Source organism: Oncorhynchus keta, chromosome 28, assembly GCF_023373465.1.
Source record: "Oncorhynchus keta strain PuntledgeMale-10-30-2019 chromosome 28, Oket_V2, whole genome shotgun sequence".
NCBI classification, from domain to species: domain Eukaryota; kingdom Metazoa; phylum Chordata; class Actinopteri; order Salmoniformes; family Salmonidae; genus Oncorhynchus; species Oncorhynchus keta.
In genome coordinates this window covers 18110682-18134743 of record NC_068448.1, presented here as the reverse complement: position 1 = coordinate 18134743, position 24062 = coordinate 18110682, and the positions used below count along the sequence as shown (strand labels likewise).

Genomic DNA, 24062 nt, shown 5'->3' with positions numbered 1-24062 from the left:
TGGGTAACATCAGACTAAATGTTTTCATCCTAACAACTTTGACTTTGTTGGTAGTGTCTATTGTGTGAGATGAATACCATACATACAGCTATCACATTTCTTGGGTGTTGCAATGAACTGGCATTACATAGTAAGATAGAGTAGAGTTTGTACAAACTACTTCTACCAAAACTGTAAACAAGTAAAAAGTTAATACAAATCAATTGTCAAATGTTGAAGAGTGGACCATAAATTATAAATGAGATCTTCATCACACTCCTTCAAGTACATTATACAGTATATTCACTCAATAATTTGCATTAAATATGACACTGTCAAAACATGTTGATGAAGTTGGGTGACAAGTAAATGTGATGATCATATAGTGCAGGTGAATCATATGCACTACTGGTTCTGTAATGTACTTCTTCAGGTTAGGTGTAATGTAGTGGCATGTCTCTTCAAATATACTTTCAAGATTCTCTTAACATTAACCTTCAAATTGTTATTTATCCATATATTTAACCTTAATATTTATATTTATGCAGACATTTAACCTTAAAATGGATATTCATCCACATATTTAACCTTAAAATGGATACTCATCCATATAAATTCATTGCATGGACACCTAGAAAGTAATTTACTGTATATAGACCCAGGGAGAGAACCAGGCACCAACCACAACTCTGTTGAGTCCCTTTCAGTTTGTCAACCCTCGAAAAGTAGCCTATGGAAAAGCAATAGTAGTAAAAGTCATTAAAAGTTTTGACCTTGGCTCCATTGTGTGTTAGTCGTGTTAGCCGAGGTAAGCTTAATTACTTAAGGCGTCTCAACTGACAACCAATGCCAGGCAAGCAAATCCTCTGGGCTTTAGACGGTCCCTGTGCTGCAGGGGAAGTAGTTTCAAAGTCAAAAACAGAGCTGTCATAATCAATGGGCTACTGATTTTGAACGCAAGACAACAAGAGCAGTATCCTTCTGAAGCTACGGCTGGCTAACATTAGTTGGGGTCACAGTCAGAAGAGCTGGACCAGGTACAAAGGAAAGTACTTTCAACTGATCAAATATTAATAAGATAGATCCATATCAATCCCCAAGTGACAGGTCTTTGAAATGTTGTTTTTATGAATGACTTTGGAGGGTAAGTTTTCAAAAAAAATAAGATGACTATAGATACAAGGACATACAGTTGAAGTCGGAAGTTTACATACACCTTAGCCAACTCAGTTTTTCACAATTCCTGACATTTAATCCTTGTAAAAATTCCCTGTTTTACATCAGTTAGGATCACCATTTTATTTTAAGAATGTGAAATGTCGGAATAATAGTAGAGAGAATGATTTATTTCTGCTTTTATTTCCTTGATCACATTCCCAGTGGGTCACAAGTTTACATACACTCAATTAGTATTTGGTAGCATTGCCTTTAAATTGTTTTAATCGGGTCAAACGTTTCGGGTAGCCTTCCACAAGCTTCCCACAATAAGTTGGGTGAATTTTGGCCCATTCCTCCTGACAGAGCTGGTGTAACTGAGTCAGGTTTGTAGGCCTCCTTGCTTGCACACACTTTTTCAGTTCTGACCACAAATGTTCTATAGGATTGAGGTCATGGTTTTGTGATGGCCACTCCAATACCTTGACTTTGTTGTCCTTAAGCCATTTTGCCACAACTTTGGAAGTATGCTTTGGGTTTTTTATGGCGGTTTTGGAGCAGTGGCTTCTTCCTTGCTGAGCAGACTTTCAGGTTATGTTGATATAGGACTAATTTTACTGTGGATATAGATACTTGTCTACCCGTTTCCTCCTGCATCTTCACAAGGTCCTTTGCTGTTGTTCTGGGATTGATTAGCACTTTTCGCACCAAAGTAACATAATTTTCTGAAAATGTCCACGCTGTTTAAAGGTACAGTCAATTTAGTGTATGTAAACTTCTGACCCACTGGAATTGTGATACAGTGAAATAATCTGTCTGTAAACAATTGTTTGAAAAAATCCTTGTGTCATGCACAAAGTAGATGTCCTAACCGACTTGCCAAAACTATAGTTTGTTAACAAGAAATGTGTGGAGTGGTTGAAAAGCAAGTTGTAATGACTTCAACCTAAGTGTATGTAAACTTCCGACTTCAACTGTAGCTTCGTGGAAGGACATAGATACAGCATATATATGGTTGAAAGTATGATTTCTGGGACATTCTTAGGACATGAACTCATAGTTACTGAGCATCATTCATTATATTGTACATAATGTTTCCTTATATATGTACTCTTCCCTTCTACTTCTGAACTAAAGGAACTAATTACAAATGCACACAGCTCCTTTGAAGTACAGAATGCTAAAACACTTCCAATAAACTAGGCATGTCGGATTCCATGCTTCAATTGTCCCTTGAACAACTGAAAAGTACTGTATAGTCATTTTCAGAGAGGAAAATAAAACTATTAAATGAACAGCCCATGAATAATACAAGTGAACTGCCCTGAGATGACAGAGTGAGTGGAGTGGAGTTGAGATGAGCATTAAGCCAATTACCCAGGAAACTGTTAAACATGAGACAACGAGTGCTTTATTGTGTAGATTCCAAGATCAATGTGAATGTTCTAAAAATCATTGTCTCTGACTGCCGTTCATTTAAATTATTCTGAGAACCAATGAGGTATGACTTGGAAGGTGAATGTCTGTCTAGAGGTTGTGATGCCACTTTGTTTTTCTGGGGAAAGTAGGACAAGACAAGCTGCAGGCTATACTCAGCTGCTAGTCTCCAACCCCTCAATCTGACACATACACACACATGTGCACGCACACACGTTGTGTCTCCACAACGATTGTCTCCTCACACCATTGGTAAACATGTATGATTTCTGACACTCATCTGAAAGCAGAAATTCCATACTAAGCACTTATGAGCGCTCAGCCCACTTTTCAAACGTATTCATTATTAAACTTTCAAATATTCTACTTAGTACATAATACAACTCTTGGTATAAGAAAGAACGTATGAAGTTACCATCAAATGACCAGCTACACAAAATCTCTCTTAGCCCTAGTGTCCCATGGTTGTGGTAAAATTACACTGATAGAGGCAGTGCTCTTCTTGGGGCTGGTGGGAAAGACAGAGTGTTGCTAGGCGATGGCGCAGCAGAGAGGGAAGGGAGGCTGGAGGAGAGGGTGGGATGAGGTAGAGAGCTACTTCCTGATTCTATGACCTATCAGCAGTTCATTGTGACGGTCTGTGCGTGTGCCAGCCGTCGTGCTGTGTTTGGCCAGGTAGACTACAGTACATCTGGCCTGTGATTCCTGCCAACTGACCCTGGCTGTGTTGGATTCTCCCTGGTGTTGATGGAGGGGGTTTCCCATCTGTTCTTGTAACCAGGTCCAAAACTGTACTGTCTTGAGGTTCAGGAATAGTCCACAACATCAACAGTATCTGATTATTCTCTTGAAACAACCCTTACAGTACAAGCCAATAATGGATTTCAGTAACAGTCCAGGCATCAAAGAGGGTGAAAGATACATTTATTTCTGGTTATTTAATGATGATGATATACATTGTATTGTTGTGTATAATTAAACATCATTTTAAGAGCATAACTCAAAATAATGAGCACAATAATTACTTTAATCTCAACATCGTTCTATTTCGGATTAAATATTTGAATAAACGATAAACCTCACCCGAGCACACCCCCATTCTCATCGACGGGCTGTAGTGGAGCAGGTTGAGAGCTTCAAGTTCCTTGGTGTCCACATCACCAACAAACTAACATGGTCCAAGCACACCAAGACAGTTGTGAAGACGACACGCCAAAACCTATTCCCCCTCAGGAGACTGAAAAGATTTGGCATGGGTCCTCAGATCCTCAAAAGGTTCTACAGCTGCACCATCGAGAGCATCCTGACTGGTTGCATAACTGCCTGGTATGGCAACTGCTCGGCCTCTGACTGCAAGGCATTACAGAGGGTAGTGTGTACAGCCCAGTGCATCACTGGAGCCAAGCTTCCTGCCATCCAGGACCTCTACACTAGGTGGTGTCAGAGGAAGAACCTAAAGAGGAGACTACATCCACCCTAGTCATAGACTGTTCTCTCTGCTACCACAGGGCAAGCGGTACTGGAGCACCAAGTCTAGGTCCAAGGGGCTTCTAAACAGCTTCTACCCCCAAGCCATAAGACTCATGAACACCTAATCAAATGGCTACTCAGACTATTTGCATTGCCCCCCCCTTTACACCACCGCTACTCTCTGTTGTTATCGATGCATAGTCACTTTAATAACTCTACCCACATGTACATATTACCTCAACAAACCGGTGCCCCCGCACATTGACTCTGTACCGGTACCCCCCTGTGTGTATTCTTGCTATTTTTATTTTACTGCTGCTCTTGAATTATTTGTTACTTTTATTTGGGGTGGCAGGGTAGCCTAGTGGTTAGAACGTTGGACTAGTAACTGGAAGGTTGCAAGTTCAAATCCCCAAGCTGACAAGGTACAAATCTGTCGTTCTGCACCTGAACAGGCAGTTAACCCACTGTTCCTAGGCCGTCATTGAAAACAAGAATTTGTTCTTAACTGACATGCCTGGTTAAATAAAGGTAAAAAAATATATATATATTATTCTTACTCATATTTTTTAAAACTGCATCGATGGTTAGGGGCTCATAAGTAAGCATTTCACTGTAAGGTCTGTTGGATTTGGCTCATGTGACTAATAAGATTTCATTTGACAGGAGCCAAATTTAATCAGACTTTTAAAATGAAATGATCTTCAAAGTTGAGTCAACAGTTGTGTCATTGAATCACATCACTTTGAATAAACTGTAGGAAATGTTATGGTTTCTAGGGTCTATCCCATGATAGGAATGTATGCATCCTATACTACTACACCCCAAACAAAAGGGGGATTCATTCAGTTCTCGTGACTTCATGCTTACATCTCCATGACTAAACCAAGGTAGTCAGGCCAAGTCTTGACATAGTCCAGCTAGTCAAGACATCTCTTCCTCAGCAGAGTAGCGAGGCAAGCACCAGGGCGGGGGTGAGACCATTCCTATTCAGGGGCACAGCTAGCCTCTGAAAGCAGGAATAATAGTGTTCCATGAAAGCCTGCAGTGAAACCCCTAGCACTTTCTCCCCCCGGCCTTCCCATTTCCTGTGAATGAATAATATCCTATTTTTGGCCTTACCTAGAGGGATGTGGAGGGAAATGGATAATGCACTTGAAATACAGTATTTTCATTGAACAGCTGGCAGATATTTCTCTCTCTCATCTTAAATTAATTTATCCACCTGATAGGCATTTCTTCCCAATAAGTTCTTTAGGTTGTTAGTGAAAGAGTAAATGTATTTTGATACAGTGTATGTAATATTTGCTGTTTAATGCCCAGAAGCCAGAAGATCATGTTGCCTGGGTATATATTACATTTGTTAGTGTTTAATTAATGTGTCACACAGAAATAGAAGTAAAGCTGAAAGATCATTATGTAATGAACACAAGGGGAGACAGAGGCCTGGTTTCAAGCGCAGCAGGTGTTTATTGCAAAGGCCCACAGGAGGAGGCAGGTAGCTGGTTCCAGGGGCAGGCAGAAGGTCATACACAGGAGGAATCAGGTAGCTGGGTCCAGGGGCAGGCAGAAGGTCATACACAGGAGGAGGCAGGTAGCTGGTTCCAGGGGCAGGCAGAAGGTCATACACAGGAGGAGGCAGGTAGCTGGTTCCAGGGGCAGGCAGAAGGTCATACACAGGAGGAGGCAGGTAGCTGGTTCCAGTGGCAGGCAGAAGGTCATACACAGGAGGAAGTAGGTAGCTGGGTCCAGGGGCAGGCAGAAGGCCATACACAGGAGGAGGCAGGTAGCTGGTTCCAGTGGCAGGCAGAAGGTCATACACAGGAGGAAGCAGGTAGCTGGGTCCAGGGGCAGGCAGAAGGTCATACACAGGAGGAAGCAGGTAGCTGGGTCCAGGGGCAGGCAGAAGGTCATACACAGGAGGAAGTAGGTAGCTGGGTCCAGGGGCAGGCAGAAGGTCATACACAGGGGGTCCAAAAGGGCAACAGTACAGGCAGGGAAAGGCTAGTAAAGTAGTCTGGGAGATCAGGCAATAGGTAGATAACAGGAAATCTGATAGGCTAAAGTACTGGCAGGGAATAGACGTTGTTAGTGAGGCAGGCAAAAACTACCATACACATGAACTCCATCGCCCTGAAAGCCGTGTGTCACAAAACAAACAACACCTCACAGTGATGGGGTGCAAAGAACTGAACTAAATAGTGTGTGATAATGACATACAGGTGTGTGAACAGGTGATTAGAATTCAGGTGATTGGGATCTGGAAAGTGAGCTGTGTTCAGGGGATCTACGTGTTTGAGGGTGTGAGTTGGAAGCAGACGCTACACATTAGTTGATAGGCCACTTTAGAATCAACAATCTGATATGAGCTGTGTGTGGACAACGTTGTCAAAGAACAGATTTGATGATGACAAAACCAACCCACTGTACTGAGGGGTGTTAAATTCCAGATTAACAGTGGATATTTATGTACAGCTCGAGAGCTCCTAAATTTATTCTTGAACCAGAGCCATCCCAGATGTTAGCATCTTCTCTGCATCAGTTATCACATTGGGCCACCAGGGCAGAACTCCCTTTTAATATCATGTTTCTCTGTGAGAATCTGGTTTCCTGGTGAAGGTGTTGCAGACAGATCTCACCAGAGATTGGCACTGGGGAAAAGAGGAATTTGGCTGTGCTTCAGTCAAGGACTGCCAGCTGTGAGGAGGGGCCAAAGGTCATCTGACTGTGAATACAGAGACAAGAAAGAAAACTCAAAATTCAAAACATTTAATTCACACTCTCTCAGATACACTCTCTAGTATACTGACTTTACACACACGCACACACACGCGCGCACACACGACAGTGTGATCAGCGTCCATCAACTGTTAGGGTTAGGGCAAACTGCAGGCCCCACTGTCATACTGTCTCTCTAGTAGTGTACAGTAACGGCTTAACAACTATAAATAAAGTTGTTTCATTGATATTGACACAAAATATTCCATAAAAATGTGTGTTGTAGTCGGCTTGCCATGTGATTTCAAGCATAATACGTTCCCTAAATTTGAGTGCGCTTCTTGTTGAGAATGAACGTTTGAGGATAGTCCCTAATATTTCTCCAGCGGTCTTGCTCCTCAAATATTTCAGGCTCTCGTTTCAGTGAAGTAGCACAGTAGACTGTCACTGCACGGAATACATAGCTAGACTTTTCTGTTATTCATAACTTTCTGGAAATGACATTTATACGTTAAGCTTGAAGACTAAATCCAACCCAAAATGACGGTGGACTTTGAAGAATGTGTGAAAGATTCACCCCGGTTCAGGTATGAATTTGCGCATATGTTGTTTCGCTTGTTGAATTGTTCAGCGATTCGCACAATCGAGGAAGACGATTTATAGGATTCTAAAAATCTCCAAATACATTGAAACTGCAAATAGTTTCAATTGAAAATAAAATATGTCAAATAGCTGTTTATCTTTCCATATTTGAATTCAATTAGCCTATGTTGCCATTGCAAGCCAATTATTGCAGTGAAATTCACAGGGCTGGACTAGGCTACTTGATATTAATAATCCATCATTTTCTTGCCATCTTTCAAAGAAATGCGTAAAAATGGTCATTGCTTATCATAGGACAACCTTGGAGTGCATGGTGAATAAAGGTCGTGTGTCCTTTAACGGGGGTGGATTTCCCATCACCAAAAGACAGATGAAAATACTATAGGCTACATTATCATTAGTGTTAGTAATATCTCGTCTTCTGTCTGCTACATCCATTCCTCGGTTGTTGAGCACTTCCATGGGACAGATATCGCACTTCCATGGGACAGACATCATGCCCCCCCCCTCCCCCCAACCCACCCATGACGCATGAACATTCATAGGTCACATGTATTTAGAATCCTTACTGTAGCAGGGCTCCCTTCCTCAGGAAAATCGTTTTTTTGAAACAATCATGTGTCATACAGGGACTTTGTGTTCAACTGCATTGTCACTGTCTGTGAGAAGTGTGACATTCACCAAATTGTGATAATAATGTATATATTTGAATTACATTTTGATCTTGTATTTGTTCTTTAGATTACACAATATATGTTGTTAATGAAAAATAGGCCTATTGTCTATCCCATGGTCTCCACTAAATATTTGTGTTCTGGAGGATGGGTTCCATGACTGGGACTGATTCGCCCTGATGTTATATGGCAGGAACTCTCCCAATTCCAAAGGCACTTCCTTTTTATTCAACTGCTCTCCTGACAGAACTGCAAACTGCACACTCACAAAGAAAGCACTTCAAACAGTGGCTCTCAGGGAAACTAGAAGGTCCCACGCACTGCCTCACTGCTGCATGCTCCTCATGCTACAGCTGCTGCGACAGCGGCTGTGTGGTGCACACAGCACCAAAGGTTAGCTAAATAAATGAAGGCATGTCTTTACACCCACATCCCTTCCCAATCCCCTTCCCAGACCTGGATATCATTCCTTCCTCCCCTGCATCTAGAGTTAGCATTCCAGATGGCACTCTTTTCCCTACATAGTGCACTACTTTTGAGCCTATGTGTGGAAGGAACAGGAGGGGCTGTCAGGCAGTCTGTGGGGTGTCTGCCTGGCCTGTATGCCTGGGTATGTGTGTGCACTGCCACCACAGTAGAGCTCCCACAGATATAATCTGCTCTCCAAATCAAAGACTTCCAGACTTGGCAGCAGAACGTTAATGACTGCCATCTGGGCCTGAGAGAGAGGAGAGGCAGGCAGGTCTCATGAAGTGCTGAGTGAAGGGTATTTACAGAAACAACTCTCTCTGTGTTTATGTGCTAAAAGACCAAGGCTGTACTGTAGCAACTAGAGTGGATCATCTTGCACTAAGCCAGTGCTTCTCAATTATTTTCTGTTACGCCCCCCCCTAGGAAGATGTAAACATTTTGCGCCCTCCAACTCTCCGCTGCGACTGTAAATAGTATAATTTGTCTATAAAATTGTTATAAGTACACCTCTGCATAACATTGTATCCTTATTAACATTAAAGAAAACAAAAAAATTAAGAAATATAGATCAACTTACAACAAAGAATAACTTTATTAACATTGTTTTTTAGTCTGAAACAGAAAAGACTTCAAGTGCATCAATTTGCCTGAAATTGAAAAAAAACCTCAAGTCTTATTTAAACTGTAAACATTTTTTGACGATTTGATACTGAAAAATAAAATAAAATCAATAAATAATAATAAATTCAAATTGATCAGCAACATTATCTCAGGAGCACAATATATGAGTGCTGATTTTTTAAAATCAGAATGAGGAAGTCAGGATTAATGGATACAATGAGCACATTTTGCAGAGCACAGCTTTCCGAAGCATGATACTGCAACTCTCAGCTCCTGCTCAATGTTTAGCTGGGACCTGTACTTGGTCTTCAGTGCAGCAACAACAGAGAAGCCAGTCTCACAAAGATAAGATGTTGCAAAAGGAAGAAGAATGCCCATGGCCCTCTGCCCTAAGAGTGGATACTGCCTCTCTACACTCAGCCAGAATTCACTCAGTGTCTGTGATCTGAACCTCAGTCTCAATGTGGAGTCAGACTTTATATCAATGAACTGGTCCGCCTCTGCAGAGCTGAAACCAGTTGGAGCTGGTGCATTGAAAGGATCTCTCACCCAGTCATAATGGGAACTGTTTTCAGGGAAGTACTTTTTAAAGAATCCCATCAGTGATGAAATATGTTCCTTAATATATGGAATCACTGAGGTGGCATCATAGTCAGTAGTGTCAACAAATTCATGCAGGTTCTCGAATGAATCAGTATTTCCTTCATAAAGTCGCCTGCCCTACATTGCAAGCTTTCGAGTGAAAGAGCCGATCTTGTCTGTGACCTGAGGGAGGTGTTTATCTTTCCCTTGAAGCTGTAGATGTAGTTCATTTAGCTTTCCAAATATGTCACTCGGGTAGGTCAGTTTTGCCAGGAAGTTCTCATCACTACACTTTTCTGCGAGGTCATACTTGTGCTCCTGCTCCGAAAACATCCCTATCTGCTCTCTGAGCTCAAAAACTCAGGACAAGACTTTTCCTCATGACAGCCACCTTGCTTCACTGTGAAACAGCACAGCTTGATGTTCAGCTCCCATCTCCTCACAGATAGCAGAGAAGACTCTTGTTTTTAGTGGTCTGGTCTTTATAAAATTGACTACACCTACAATGTCAGTCATAACCTCACTTAATTCAGAGGAAAGGTGTCTTGAAGCCAGTGCTTCTCTGTGTACAACACAGTGTGTCCAATCAGCATTAGGTGAGGCCTTCTTGATGATTGCCCGAAGTCCTTTTCTCATCCCTGCCATGGTCTGTGCACCATCACTGCAAACACCAATGTAGTGTTCCCACTTTAGCCCATTCTCAGTCAGGAAGCAGTCCAGCATTTTGAATAGCTCTTCAGCTGTGGCTCTGTCTCTAACATATTTACAAAAAAGTAGATCCTCACACAGGGAGTTTGTCATGTCAAAACGTACATAAGCGATAAACAAACAGTCTTTGTTGCTGTCAGTTGCTTCATCGAACTGTAAGGCAAAACGTTTGTCTTTGAGTTTATCTACCAGCTGTTCTTTAACATCGTTAGCAATGTCTTTTATATGTCTGGCGACAGTGTCATTGCACAGAGGGATAGTTTTTCATTTTTGCAGCACTTGCCTCATCCAGCAGGACAGAGACCATGTCTAATGCTGCAGGCAGTATCAGCTCCTCTGCTATGGAGTGTTTTTTTTGCACTGAGCGATTTGGTACTCCACCTTATATGATGCTAACAGTGCTCGCTGGTTTACTGAAGTAGCATTCACAAAGCGGGACGATTCTTGGCAATATTCGGCACGTTTTCGCTGAAAAAACTCAAGCGGCTTTTCAGCGTGACTGGAGTGTAATGTCTTTAAGTGACGCCTTCATTTATTTGGCTTCATGCTGTCCGCTGCCAACATTTTTAGACACAGTAAACATACCGGTCTTTCCTCGTCTCCCACCGTAGTCACAGTGAAGCCAAGCGCTACATACGCTTTGTCATATTTCCTCACCTTAGCTTTCGGGAGACTTACGTTTGTCTCATTATCTCCGTCTCTCCGCCTTTCTTTTCGTCCCTGTTAAATATTTTTCCATGTTGTCTCTTAAGGGTTTGTTATCTGCACTTCATATCTCCTGCTCTGTGCTATGTGCTCTTGTTCGATGCAAAAAAAACCCCTACTCCCTACGGAGAAAAAAAAGCATGTTCCCGGGGTCACGGGTGCGCCCCACGATTTGAGAAGGACTGCACTAGGCAGACGTTACTTTGCCCATTGCACACAGCTTGGAGATGTCTTTGAAGTCCCTCTTAGTTGTACTTAAATGCAAAACCGTTTTTGTTTAGCCATTGCTGTGGAAGAGGAATGAAAATTACCCCATAGATGCGATGCTTGGCAAAAACTTAAGTATCTGATCTGCAAAAGCATATCAACTGAGCGCAAAAGATAGTTGTTATATCATGTTCAGAGTGTTTTGAGTAGAGTTTGAGCAATAGTTATTTATGCCAACAACTAATTCAATTATTATGCAGTGACAACAAGGCTGTTTTGTATCCTGAAATGACCAGATCAGAGTCAGCCACCAAAAGAGACACTTCTGAAGCAGCATATTCTTCCCACTGAAGCCTGACAGGGAATTGAGTAGATATTGAAATGGGCCTTTTGTGGCAGTTAAAAGCAGTGTAAGTGTTATGCAACACTGGAGCTGGAATGACTGACTGCCTGGCAGACTGGCTGGCTGACTCACTGACTGACTGACTGACTGCTGGCTGGGAGGAAGCAGCCAAGACCAGAGGGAATCAAGCCTTTCACATTTGATATTTGAAAGCCAGGGTAGAACTAATGGGCTACTTCCCACACGTGTAAAAACATGCAGGCCATCAATTCTGCATGGCTGTTTTCACACGCTTGAGTTGGAGTCTATGTAGCACATGGGGATGTGTGAAACTTACTCCTCAGTCTGAAGTGTCTACCTTTTTGTGTGGTGCTGACCGGTAAGATGCTTCATCAGGCCAGTCATGCATGTGTGCTAGCAAGTCAGAGGTCCTGGATTCCAGCCTCTGTGTGAGACAAATAAGGAGGAAGTGGTACTCGCTAAGCAAGCAGTGTGACATCCTTTACATCATCCGCATTTTGAGCTGAGATGGCTTCTTGTGTCGTGGTTTACCATTACAATCCTCATCAATACAATTTCTTATACAGTTGTCATATACTGAGCAAACATTTAAATGCAACATGCAACAATTTCAAAGATTTTTTAAAACGTTTATATAAGAAAATCAGTCAATTGAAATAAAATCATTAGGCCCTAATCTATGGATTTCACATGACTGAGGTGGGGTGCAGCCATGGGTGGGCCTGGAAGGTCATAGACCCACCCACTTGTCAGTCAGGCCCAGCCAATCAGAAGGAGTTCTGCCCCACAAAAGGGATTTATTACAGACAGAAATACTCCTCAGAACCCCCCCACACACACACACACTCCCTCAGATGATCCCACAGGTGAAGAAGCCGGATGTAGAGGTCCTTGGCTGGCGTGGATACACGTGGTCTGCGGATGTGAGGCCAGTTGGACGTATTGCCAAATTCTCTAAAACAATGTTGGAGGCAGCTTACGGTAGAGAATTGAACATTCAATTCTCTGGCAATGGGTCTGGTGAACATTCCTGCAGCCAACATGCCAATTGCACACTCCCTCAAAACTTAGCCTTTTATTGTCCCCAGCACAAGGTGCACCTGAGTAATGACCATGCCGTTTAATCAGCTTCTTGATATGTGACCGACCGGCTCGGTTCGGTCTTATGTAACAAAATTTGAAATTGTGTTCTTTACGTTGGATAAAAGTAGAGACTCAGAGCTAGAAAATGGTATATCATACACTACAGTTGAGAAACAATGAGAAAGTAATTCTGCTTTGAAAGTTGATAAACTTGTAACCCCACTTTTGAGAAAATGTCCTTTGAATGTTTTGATACACCTACTGGAGAGTTCTTCTTTGTCTACACCCATTCAGCATCATTCACACCCTTTAAAGTCTTAGCCCCACCCATCTTTTTAAGGATTCACATGTGAGGCCATGGGCGAAACAACCAAAGATTTCAAGACTAAAGGCTTGTTTATACTACGGGTGTGTTTGTAAATTTAATCTGGAGTGCCAGTGTGTGCTCCGAGTGCGCTCTGGCAAACTGACAATCTGAGCGTGTCAGATTGTTAGTTTGTATTCAGAGCGTTTTGCTCTCGGAGAGTTCAGAGCGCACACGGGTTGCTCTGACTGAGGAGTAGGGTTGATCCGAGTGTTCTAACCAAGCACCCAAGCTAACTGGCTAACATTGGCTAGCTTGTTAGCTACTTCCAGACAAATGAGAGAACAGCTCACCCTAGCAGAGGTGGTTAGGCTGCTTTTATGTTATCCAGATCGTTGGTGACTGCAACTGTGCTGCTGGCAACAATTTAATTACGCTTTTTGCCAACGTTTACTGACTCCAGCCATATTCATTGGGGGTTGAGCGGTCTTAAATTCGTCAATTATTTTGTGCTCTGGCACACTCTGACGAGAGTGCTCTGAAATCGGAGTAGATAGCCAGAGTGAATTTTCTAGCTACATCTATTGACAGTTGTCATAGAGACATCATGAAGATTCTATTGAAATGGTTACTTGCATAGTGGAGTCTTTTGTTTAGACATGTAACTAGCTAGCTAAACAATCAACCAGAATCCCAACTCATAACAAACATCACCACACTGCATGAATCTGCAGGTAGCTAACCAACCAGGTTCAATGTTAGCTAGCTAACATTAGGCTATAACTAGCAATGCAAATGACTCTGAGATACGTGTATTATCTGTGTATTAATATTATTCGTAACGTTAGCTAGCGAGCCAGACAGTTAATGTTAGCTAGCTAGCTAACTACACTTTATCTTGAAATTAAAACGACTTTGACAAAAGTATAAATAATTAACTTTATATCTGAAAATGTAATATCTGAAAATGTAGCTAGCTAGACTCTTACCCATATACATGGATGGACGCTTCTCCCTCTCTGTCACGGATGCCATGGTTGCCTTAGTTTGAAGATGTAATCCGGAGACAGGTGTTTTATACAACAGCCTTCTGTGTGTTCTCTTTTCGACCTCATCTGCATATTTGCACTCAAACGCCAGAATTTTCTCCATCTCCTTAGCGATCATACTCTAATTCCACTGATTTCAAAATTTGGCCCTCCAGAAAGTGGAAAGCAACTCTTATACAGTTATACTAGGAGATATCTATCAAAAAAAGCTGCGTTAGAAAGGATTACCTGCACATACTGACCAGCTCATGTTATACAGTCACGTGCTATATGGCAGACCAATCCGAACTCATCTCATGGCATGTCCAGCCCACTCATTATCTCAGCCAATCATGGCTAACGGGAAGGTTGCCTACTTTTTCTGTGGCTAAACCAACTAGGCTTGTAATTTTAACAATTTTATTTGAATTTACAGATGGCATACACGTTTGTAAATAAGGGATATCAAGGTTCATTTCTGCCAAAGAACGCATTTTCATTTAAAAAAAAGTTTATGTTCAAATGTCTCTCCTGTGAAGTAGTGACGAGCGACATACGCCTAGTTTCCTGAAATGAGTCACATTTGCCACACCTGTCAGGTGGATGGATTGTCTTGGCAAAGGAGAGATGCTCACTAACAGGGATATTAACACATTTGTGCACAAAATTGGAGAGAAATAAGCTTTTTGTGCATATTTTTTATTTCAACTCATGAAACATGAGACCAACGCTTTACATGCTGCTTTTATATTTTTGTTTAGTGTATATTAAATGGGCTATTTAGTTTGATTGATGTAGCTTTTCTACACCTCTTCCGTTTTCATTGGTCAATGCTATTGACAAATTCTTCAGTTGTGTTCTTATTTCCTTGGTTTATAGATTACCAAGAAGCCAAATTATATGGTGCATTAAGTAAGCTCAAAAATGGTGAAAATCTCCTCATCGTGTACCCTCTATTTGGTGTCTATGGATTAGAGGTCGACCGATTATGATTTTTCAACGCCGACACCGATTATTGGAGGACCAAAAAAAGGACGGTTTTAAACAACGGCCAAATCGGTGTCCAAAAATACAGATTTCCGATTGTTCTGAAAATTTGACATCGGCCCTAATTAATCGGCCATTCCGATTAAACGGTCGACCTCTAATATACACCCACTCACTCACTACCGGTCAAAGGTTTTAGAACACCTACTCATTAAAAAAAATATATATATGTATATCATATTTTTTACATTTATTATTTTTAAAAATAATAATAATTGTACTTTGGCGTCCCAGAGAAATTGTTAGGCGGCCCGCCCAAGGGTTTCTATTGCAGTAAAATCCCTGCCCCATTTTGAATCCCACATTAGACAAATTGCTGTTTTGGCTCTGCTGTCTTCATTTGCTCCCTTTCGCCACTGTTAGTTTTTGGTGCTGTTTCAGCTCACCAAGCAGGCCTACAGGCATCCTCACCATTGAGGGTGTCAGTGATGCTGTGCAGAGGAGTGGAGCTGACCACTCCAGGTGATAAAAACAAGTGACAAGGATTAAGTCAGCAGTTGACAATCTCTCTCTCCTATTCAGGGATTAGCCGACATTCTCCCTCTCCTCCTCTCTCTGCTCAATCCCAGGAGAGGAGAACGTCAAGGTGTTTCACCTCACCTCCAAGCAAACACATCCTGCTTGGGTGGTGTGATGTCTCCTTGGTGGGGTATTAAATTCAAATCAATTTATAAACACATCAGCATTAAAGTTATTGAAGTAAAATAATTTGCTGTCCTGAGCCTTCTTTCAGCATTTCAATCTATAGAAAAACTCCCTCTCAACTCACACTTGAGTTGTGTTCCTCTCTTTGAAAGGGGATGTCTTTACACTCAGCAGAGCCAAAGGGAATGTGTGATGTTTGCATAGGCTCTGTGATAGATCTCAGGATGAAGCAAGTATGGCTTCAGTTGCTCGACTGATTTTCAGTAGGATGAGAGGCTTCTTTCTATATAGGGGAATCAGGGACTCTGATACAACCGAATACAGTATATGAAAACTGGAGTCACAACAAAAGCTGTCTCATAAAGTTCAGAACAGAAACAATCTATTCTAGATATCTGGTGTATTATGTCATTTGAACTGAAGCAGGTTCTATGTAGAAATTATTCTGCAACATGTGTACTAATTATTTCCATCCACACCAATGTTACTAAGAAGTCCTTTCATTTCCTATTTGTTCTAGAGTTACTGGTATTATTTATCTTTTTAATGGTGGCTAATGATGAATCTCTGCTAATGGACTGGAGGACTCTGGCTGCGGCCTGCAGCCTGCTTGAGTGGTTGGGGACACAGCACAGGGATGATGTCATCCTAGTCTTTGTGTTGGAGAGTGGGGGCTCTGCATGAGTCCTGGCTGTCCCTCTCATTTCTCATTTCTGTCTGATAGCAATACGCTATTCACACACCTCCACACAAAGGGCCGTGGTACAAGGCGCTGCATTCTGAATAGGGTGGTGTGTGTGTGTGTGTGTGTGTGGTGGTAATCCACTTCTATAGGACATCCTGCATGATGACAAAGAGACCTGCGATTTGGGCCAGTGGCCTAGCACAAACAGAAACCTGTCTTGCATACCCTTAAGAGTGTGTGAACAGTTTATTAAGTGCGGGAAATCTAACTGCCAAGCCGTATGACTCTCTTCTTTTCATCTTTCCCTCTTTCAACTCCATCGCCCAGTACTGCCACAAGTTGTGCCGCATGCTGTGTTAACTTGACATCATTGAAACAGCACCATGGTAGAAGTGTTTCAGAGATACATGATACAGGAGCCCCCCGTGTGGCGCATCGGTCTGAGGCACTGCATCACAGTGCTAGAGGCCTCACTACAGACCCGAATTCGAATCCGGGCTGTTTTACAACCGGTCGTGCCCGGGAGTCCCATAGGGAAGCGCACAATTGGCCCAGCATCGTCTGCGTTAGATGGGGGTTTGGCCGGGGGGGGTTTACTTGGCTTGTCGGGCTCTAGCAACTCCTTGTGGCAGGCTGGACGCCTGCAGGCTGACCACGGTCGTCAGGTGAATGTTTTCTCGTGTTAAGAAGCACAGTTTGGCGGGTCATGTTTCGGAGGACTCATCACTTGAGCCAGTTGGGGAGTTGCAGCGATGAGACAAGATTGAAATTGGGGGTAAAATACAAAAATACAAAAAAACAAGAGATATGTGATGCATAGAGTTTTATACATACATTATTAGTACCATTACAGCTAGTGATGTGGGGAAATCACTAGAGTTACATATCACAATGTTATTTTGGACAATATATATCAATCATTTGACTCCAAGTATTGAATACAAAAATATATTCTGCTTTGCAGAACAGAGGCAGAACAGAGGCAGAACAGGTGAGGCAGCTCTGTCTCTCTTAGAGGAACACCATTGGACTAGGCTCTGGCCCTGTGCATGTAGGCCATGAATAAGTCATATGCCAGCAGATGTTTGCCAGGCCCGCTGAGAGGGGACTGAGAGAGAACTAGTTGGACTAGTGGGAGACTAAGTGACCTGCACTGTGCAGTAGTTCTAGTGTGACTGCCTCCACCAGATGCTCTATCCCAACGTTCAATCAATCAGCTCTTTCTCAATTATAGCAGTTTTATGGTGATGATAACTAAGACCTTTGATATTGGTGTATTGATATCACATGTGACATGCTGAAACTATAAATGAGAGGGCCTTTGGCTTTGGATGTGACACAAAACTTGTGCTAAAACTCAAGAAGGTTAGCTTTTGAATGCTGAAGGTTCTGCGCAGATGTGCACGATCAGGAACAAGCCGACTACTTCGCGTTGACTACTGATATTCCCTGGGGTTTGGCAAGCAAAATTACTTCTAGATCAATCTGTCAGGAGAGGACGCATCAGTTGTCATAAAATATTAGGTTTTTTCGAGAGGTAGAAAGAAAGTAATATGAGCGTAAACATTTAGTGAATGGCTGATTCGTAACATTTGGATCAGTTTGGGGTCCGTGGATCGATGCAGTCATATATTCAAGATTTGAATCAGCAACTGATGCGTATCGGCGAGTCGTTACATCCCTAGGATATGGCCCGTGGTGAGGTGGCTGACCCGGAACTCTAATGCCCAGTAACGGAGCCTCCTCTCTTGCGACTGATTCACTTCTTCTGGATCCTGGCACTGGATCACATGTGCACCAACACAAAATATCTTTGTTAACCTTTTGTTAAATTGGATATATTGGATGACCATCACACTATGTGAATGTTTACTTATTTATTGTGCCGACATTGGCTAAGTGACAGCTTTCTCCCTCATGGATCAAAAGAGGTCTTTATCCTATATCAAATAGTATGTTGGATGTGTTGACCATTACATTTACTATAGCTTATCACTACTTGTTTATTGTGTCTTCATTGGCTGAGTGTCAGCTTTCTCCTTCAGTGAAGTCATTAGCCTAGCTGTTGTTGATGCTCTGTAATGGCCTAGTCTCTAGAGGCTGTGGTTTGTAGTGGAAACCAATGAGCCGTAACTGACTGAAGACGCTCTGTTTTTACACTGTTGCTGCTCTGCTCCTTGTTCATTTAGGCTCCATTGAGACGAGATGGAATGCTACAGAGAGTGATACTCAATGCCATTTGTCAGTATTGTTAAACTAAGGAAATTGATCTCATTATTGTGATACCAAGTGTCAAGGTATTTGGTGGTATTGTGAAGGTACAGTGGTTCCTCCTTTAAAAGTTGCGAGCCTGCACTGCGGGACTTAGAGGCACCCAGCATCACGGCTTCATTGCTCCAGACCACCACAAGGGGGAGATAGAACACTCATTATGCATTTGGGTCCCAAGGGTTTTATATGACCAATCACATTGAGTGATTGACAATGACGAATTTGACGCGAGCCACCCGTCAAAAATGTCTGACAAAACATTACGGTGGAACCAAATGTAAGTATTTATAATATCCTAACGAGTCAAGCAAAAACATTTACAATTGAGAGGAATATGTTAGTTAATGTAGCGACAAACGTTTGTGCATATTTTTTAGTCATAAAGTTAATTTATGAAAATTGCTATTTAGCAAGTTAGCTGACTAGCTAACATTAGCCAGCTAGCTAGCTAGTGTTATGACAGGAAAATGGATTTGTAATTTGTGTTGTTTAATGTTTTAGAGACTCCTGAGCAAACCAGGCTGTTGTCTTGTGAAACAGTGGATGTAAAGAATCTAGCTAGCTAATAGCATTTACTGCAAATTGAATGTACAATTGTGTAAGCTTGCCTTGCAATGCAGCTGAAGTAACATAGCTAGCTCACTATTTACTTGCTTATGGTGTAGTGGAGGATAAAAATAATTGTATGCCTATGGATGGGTAGCTAGCTGTGTATTGACCCTAAAACGTTAGATTGGTGTGAATATTAGTTCAGAACCTATGAACCTTAGCTATCATAGTTGTTGTATTAACTTCAAGTCTGAATGGCATTAATGAAGCCTATGGATAGAGTAGAATATAATAACTTTATTGTGCCAACAATGCAAATCCTATATACATGTACTGTAGTTATTACCACGCATGAGATTCCCGCATTGTAGCCTGTACATTAAATATATTCACTAATCATGTACTCTTCCTTGGCAAATAAACATGCAGTTCAGGTATGAATCTCTGAGACATTCTTTTTCAGTCCTATCAAACTCCATTATTTGAATGATGCTGTGTCTGCATGTACAGTATGTATTACAATTATACACTTCAACAGTGATTACCACTCCTGCTCATGGGACATCAATGATTACACTATGTAATAGACTAAAAACATGATTAATGTGTAATTCATATATACAGAAAAAAACTATGCATATCTAACTCCCTTCACAGGATAGTATTTCAATGAGATACTTAATTTCAACCAGTGGAGAATGTGAAACGCTTTATTGAAAGAACTTCATTATCCAGGTGTTATAAATACATGCATTATAATTGCAATATTATAAATACAAGTTCAATCTGTACTTCAATGCACATATGGTGTGCATTATAAAACGAGGAAGAAAGACGAGGTGGGGAGAGAGGTGTAGAAGACAGAAAGGGAAAGAGGTAAGAACAGCGGCAGACAGCATTTGATTAATGAATTACAGTGCTACACTAATATTCTACCAGTTCATCACAATTGTGGTGTCTCCTAACCAGCCTTGGGGCCCCCAGTTGGCCCGAAGGTTATCTTAAGAGCGGGTGAGGTGGCGATGACTGGACTGGCTTCCTCTCTCACATCAAAACATACCTGCAGATGAGAGACCGATGGGTAGAGAGAGAGCATTATTAAGCATGATTGTTTTTTTAAAATTCTAACACGGTCCGTCATCATATTCATCAGGAGGTGAAATGCAAACTGACCTTGGATCAACTCTGGGACTACTACATCTCTGTCTGCATTTCAATGTAAAGCATCTCTTTAATAATACTTCCTGTTGACCCGACCAAGTGACCTCTCACCTATGATCATGCTGTGCCCTCTGTCAGCCAATTCAGATGCGGGAGGGGTTCACTAAAACACCTGATATAACCTAGAGGATTTAGGGAGAAGGGGGAGAGGGATGAAGTGTAGAAGAGACTGTTATTGTGTGTGTGTCGTCTCACCTGGTATCCACACTAAGTGGCTACAGAGTACTTTATGCTGAAATACAGACACATGAGGACAAACAATAGAAGATAATGTCAATAGAAGATACGGTATGTGATGCAGACAGACACCTATCGGAGTGTACCTGAAACATTTAAATATAGAGGTCTATGTGTCTCACCACTTGGTTATTGCAAGGCTAAACCCCCAGGGAAATCATGACTTGGCAGCAACAGATAGTCCAGTGAAAATGGCTGTATTTATGTGATGTAAAATCTTAAAATTAGCAGCTGACATCTTTAAGTAAAAAAAAATGAATGCAGGTTCCATGTACAACAAGACAGGCAGAGATGAAGAGAGAAAAAAGAACACAGAACAGTTGAATTACCTCTCGTTACGGACACTTTTGCCAGCAATAAAGCTTCTACAGCCTGTTCCTCAGACAGTGAACATCTGTCAATATCTACATTTTCGACCCCTTGATCAGCTCGCTCTCTGACAGTAGAGAAAATAGCTTCTTTTTTTATAGATATGAAAACAATAACTGAGTTATGACCGTTCAATCTAAAGCAGCAGATGTCATTTTCAGGATACATCAATACAGCACAGAAAGTTTAACACCAGACTGGTATTGTGGTTGTTCATTAGGTGGTGGTGCAGGTATCATTGCATATTTCCCATCTACACGTTGCAAAGACAACCCTAACTCTTTGTGACAGACATATTGTGTTCTTTCATCCCTTTGTAACAAAAAGCTAACCGTCACACTGTCATGAAATATGATTATATATCGACAATGAAACAAATATGACATGGTCTGCTTATGAGTTGCCATGAAAGAAAGTTAGATTAATTCAACTGAAAATGGCGAGAACAGGCATTCATAGCTCAATGCTTTGGTTAGCTTGAGAAAAATCATGCAATTATTAATCATTCTACGGTATGTATGTAAAATAGTAGAATGTTATGAACCGACACTGAATCGTAGGAGCTACATTTAAAGTCGGAAGTTTACATACACCTAGGTTGGAGTCATTAAAACTCGTTTTTCAACCAGTCCACAAATTTCTTGTTAACAAACTATAGTTTTGGCAAGTCGGTTAGGACATCTACTTTGTTCATGACACACGTAATTGTTCCAATAATTGTTCCAATAATTGTTTACAGACAGATTATTTCACTGTATCACAATTCCAGTGGGTCAGACGTTTTACATACAGTATGTTGACTGTGCCTTTAAACAGCTTGAAAAATTCCAGAAAATGTCATGGCTTTAGAAGCTTCTGATAGGCTAATTGACATCATTTGAGTCAATTGGAGGTGTACCTGTGGATGCATTTCAAGGCCTCAAACTCAGTGCCTGTTTGCTTGACATCATGGGAAAATCAAAAGAAATCACGCTTGTCTGTACAAACAATCGTACGCAAGTATAAACACCATGGGACCACGCAGCCGTTATACCACTCAGGAAGGAGACACGTTCTGTCTCCTAGAGATTAACATACTTTGGTGTGAAAAGTACAAATCAATCCCAGAACAACAGCAAAGGTCCTTGTGAAGATGCTGGAAGAAACAGGTCCAAAAGTATCTATATCCACAGTAAAACGAGTCCTATATCGACATAACCTGAAAGGCCGCTCAGCAAGGAAGAAGCCACTGCTCCAAAATCACCATAAAAAAATTAAAAAGCAAGACTACGGTTTGCAATTGCACATGGGGACAAGGATTGTACTTTTTGGAGAAATGTCCCTTGGTCTGATGAAACACAAATAGAACTGGTTGGCCATAATGACCATCGTTATGTTTGGAAGAAAAAGGGTGAGGCTTTGCAAGCCAAAGGTGGTCCTTCTGTAGCTCAGTTGGTAGAGCATGGCGCTTGTAACGCCAGGGTAGTGGGTTCGATTCCCGGGACCACCCATACGTAGAATGTATGCACACATGACTGTAAGTCGCTTTGGATAAAAGCGTCTGCTAAATGGCATATATTATTATTATATTATCACCATCCCAACCGTGAAGCACGGGGGTGGCAGTAACATGTTGTGGGGGTGCTTTGCAGCAGGAGGCACTGGTGCACTTCACAAAATAGATGGCATCATGAAGAAAGAAAATTAAATAGCAACATCTCAAGACCAGTTAAAGATTGGTCATAAATGGGTCTTCCAAATGGACAATGACCCCAAGCATACTTCCCAAGTTGTGGCAAAATGGCTTCAGGACAACAAGGTCAAGATATTGGATTGACCATGACAAAGCCCTGACCTCAATCCTGGGAGTGCCTTCTGATGAAGATCATCAAAGGTAAGTGAATATTTATGGTGTTGTTTCTAACTTTGTTGATTCCAAAATGGCGGCTATTCCTCTGGCTGTTTTGGGTTCTGAGCTCCCTTCTCAGATCATGCTTTTTCCGTAAAGTTTTTTTGAAATCTGACACAGCGGTTGCATTAAGGAGAAGTCTATCTTTAATACTGTAAATAATGTTTACTATTAGTATTTCTGCAAAATCACCCGATGTTTTGGAATCAAAACATTACTGCAAATAACGCGACAATGTAAACTGAGATTTCTGGATATAAATATGCACATTATCGAACAAAACATACATGTAGTGTGTAACATGATGTCCTATGAGTGTCATCTGATGAAGATCATCAAAGGTTAGTGATTCATTTTATCTATATTTCTGCTTTTTGTGACTCCTATCTTTGGCTGGAAAAATGGCTGTGTTTTCGACGTTGCGGTGATCTAACATAATTATATGTTGTGCTTTATCTGTAAAGCATTTTTTAAATTGGACACGATGGGTAGATTAACAAGATGTTTCTTTCATTTGCTGTATTGGACTTGTTAATGTGTGAAAGTTACATATTTCTAAAAAATATTTTTGAATTTTGCGCGCTTCCTTTTCAGCGGAATGTTGTCGAGGTGTTCCGCTAGCAGAACCCCTGCACTCGAGAAGTTAAAGAATTTAAAGGCAATGCTACCAAATACTGAATGTATGTAAAGTTCTAACCCACTGGGAATGTGATGAAAGAAATAAAAGCTGAAATAATTCACTCTACTATTATTCTGACATTTCACATTCTTAAAATAAAGTGGTGATCCTAACTGACCTAAGACAGCGATTTTTTTTTACTAGGGTTAAATGTCAGGAATTGTGAAAAACGGAGTTTAAACGTATTTGGCTAAGGTGTATGTAAACTTCTAACTTCAACTGTAACTACTAGCTATGTACAAGTTTGATGGAAGAACACCCAGTGCTGCTTACCTGAGATGCCATCATCATGCAGTCCTTCTTCGTAGGTGTCCACTATGACTTCTTTTGTGTCGGAAAAAAGTTGCTTTCAGAACAATTAT

The 24062-nt window shown here is 41.4% G+C and overlaps 1 protein-coding gene across 1 annotated transcript in view; it reads left to right on the top strand.

The window, feature by feature from the left end:
• The first annotated feature begins 7173 nt into the window (after positions 1-7173).
• The window catches only part of LOC118360754 (arf-GAP with coiled-coil, ANK repeat and PH domain-containing protein 3-like), a 100424-nt gene continuing 83535 nt past the window's right edge, over positions 7174-24062 (top strand). Inside the window, exon 1 of the mRNA XM_052485062.1 lies at positions 7174-7346. Coding sequence (XP_052341022.1) covers positions 7300-7346 — 47 coding nt within the window. The 5' untranslated portion in view covers positions 7174-7299. The remainder of the gene's footprint in view (positions 7347-24062) is intronic.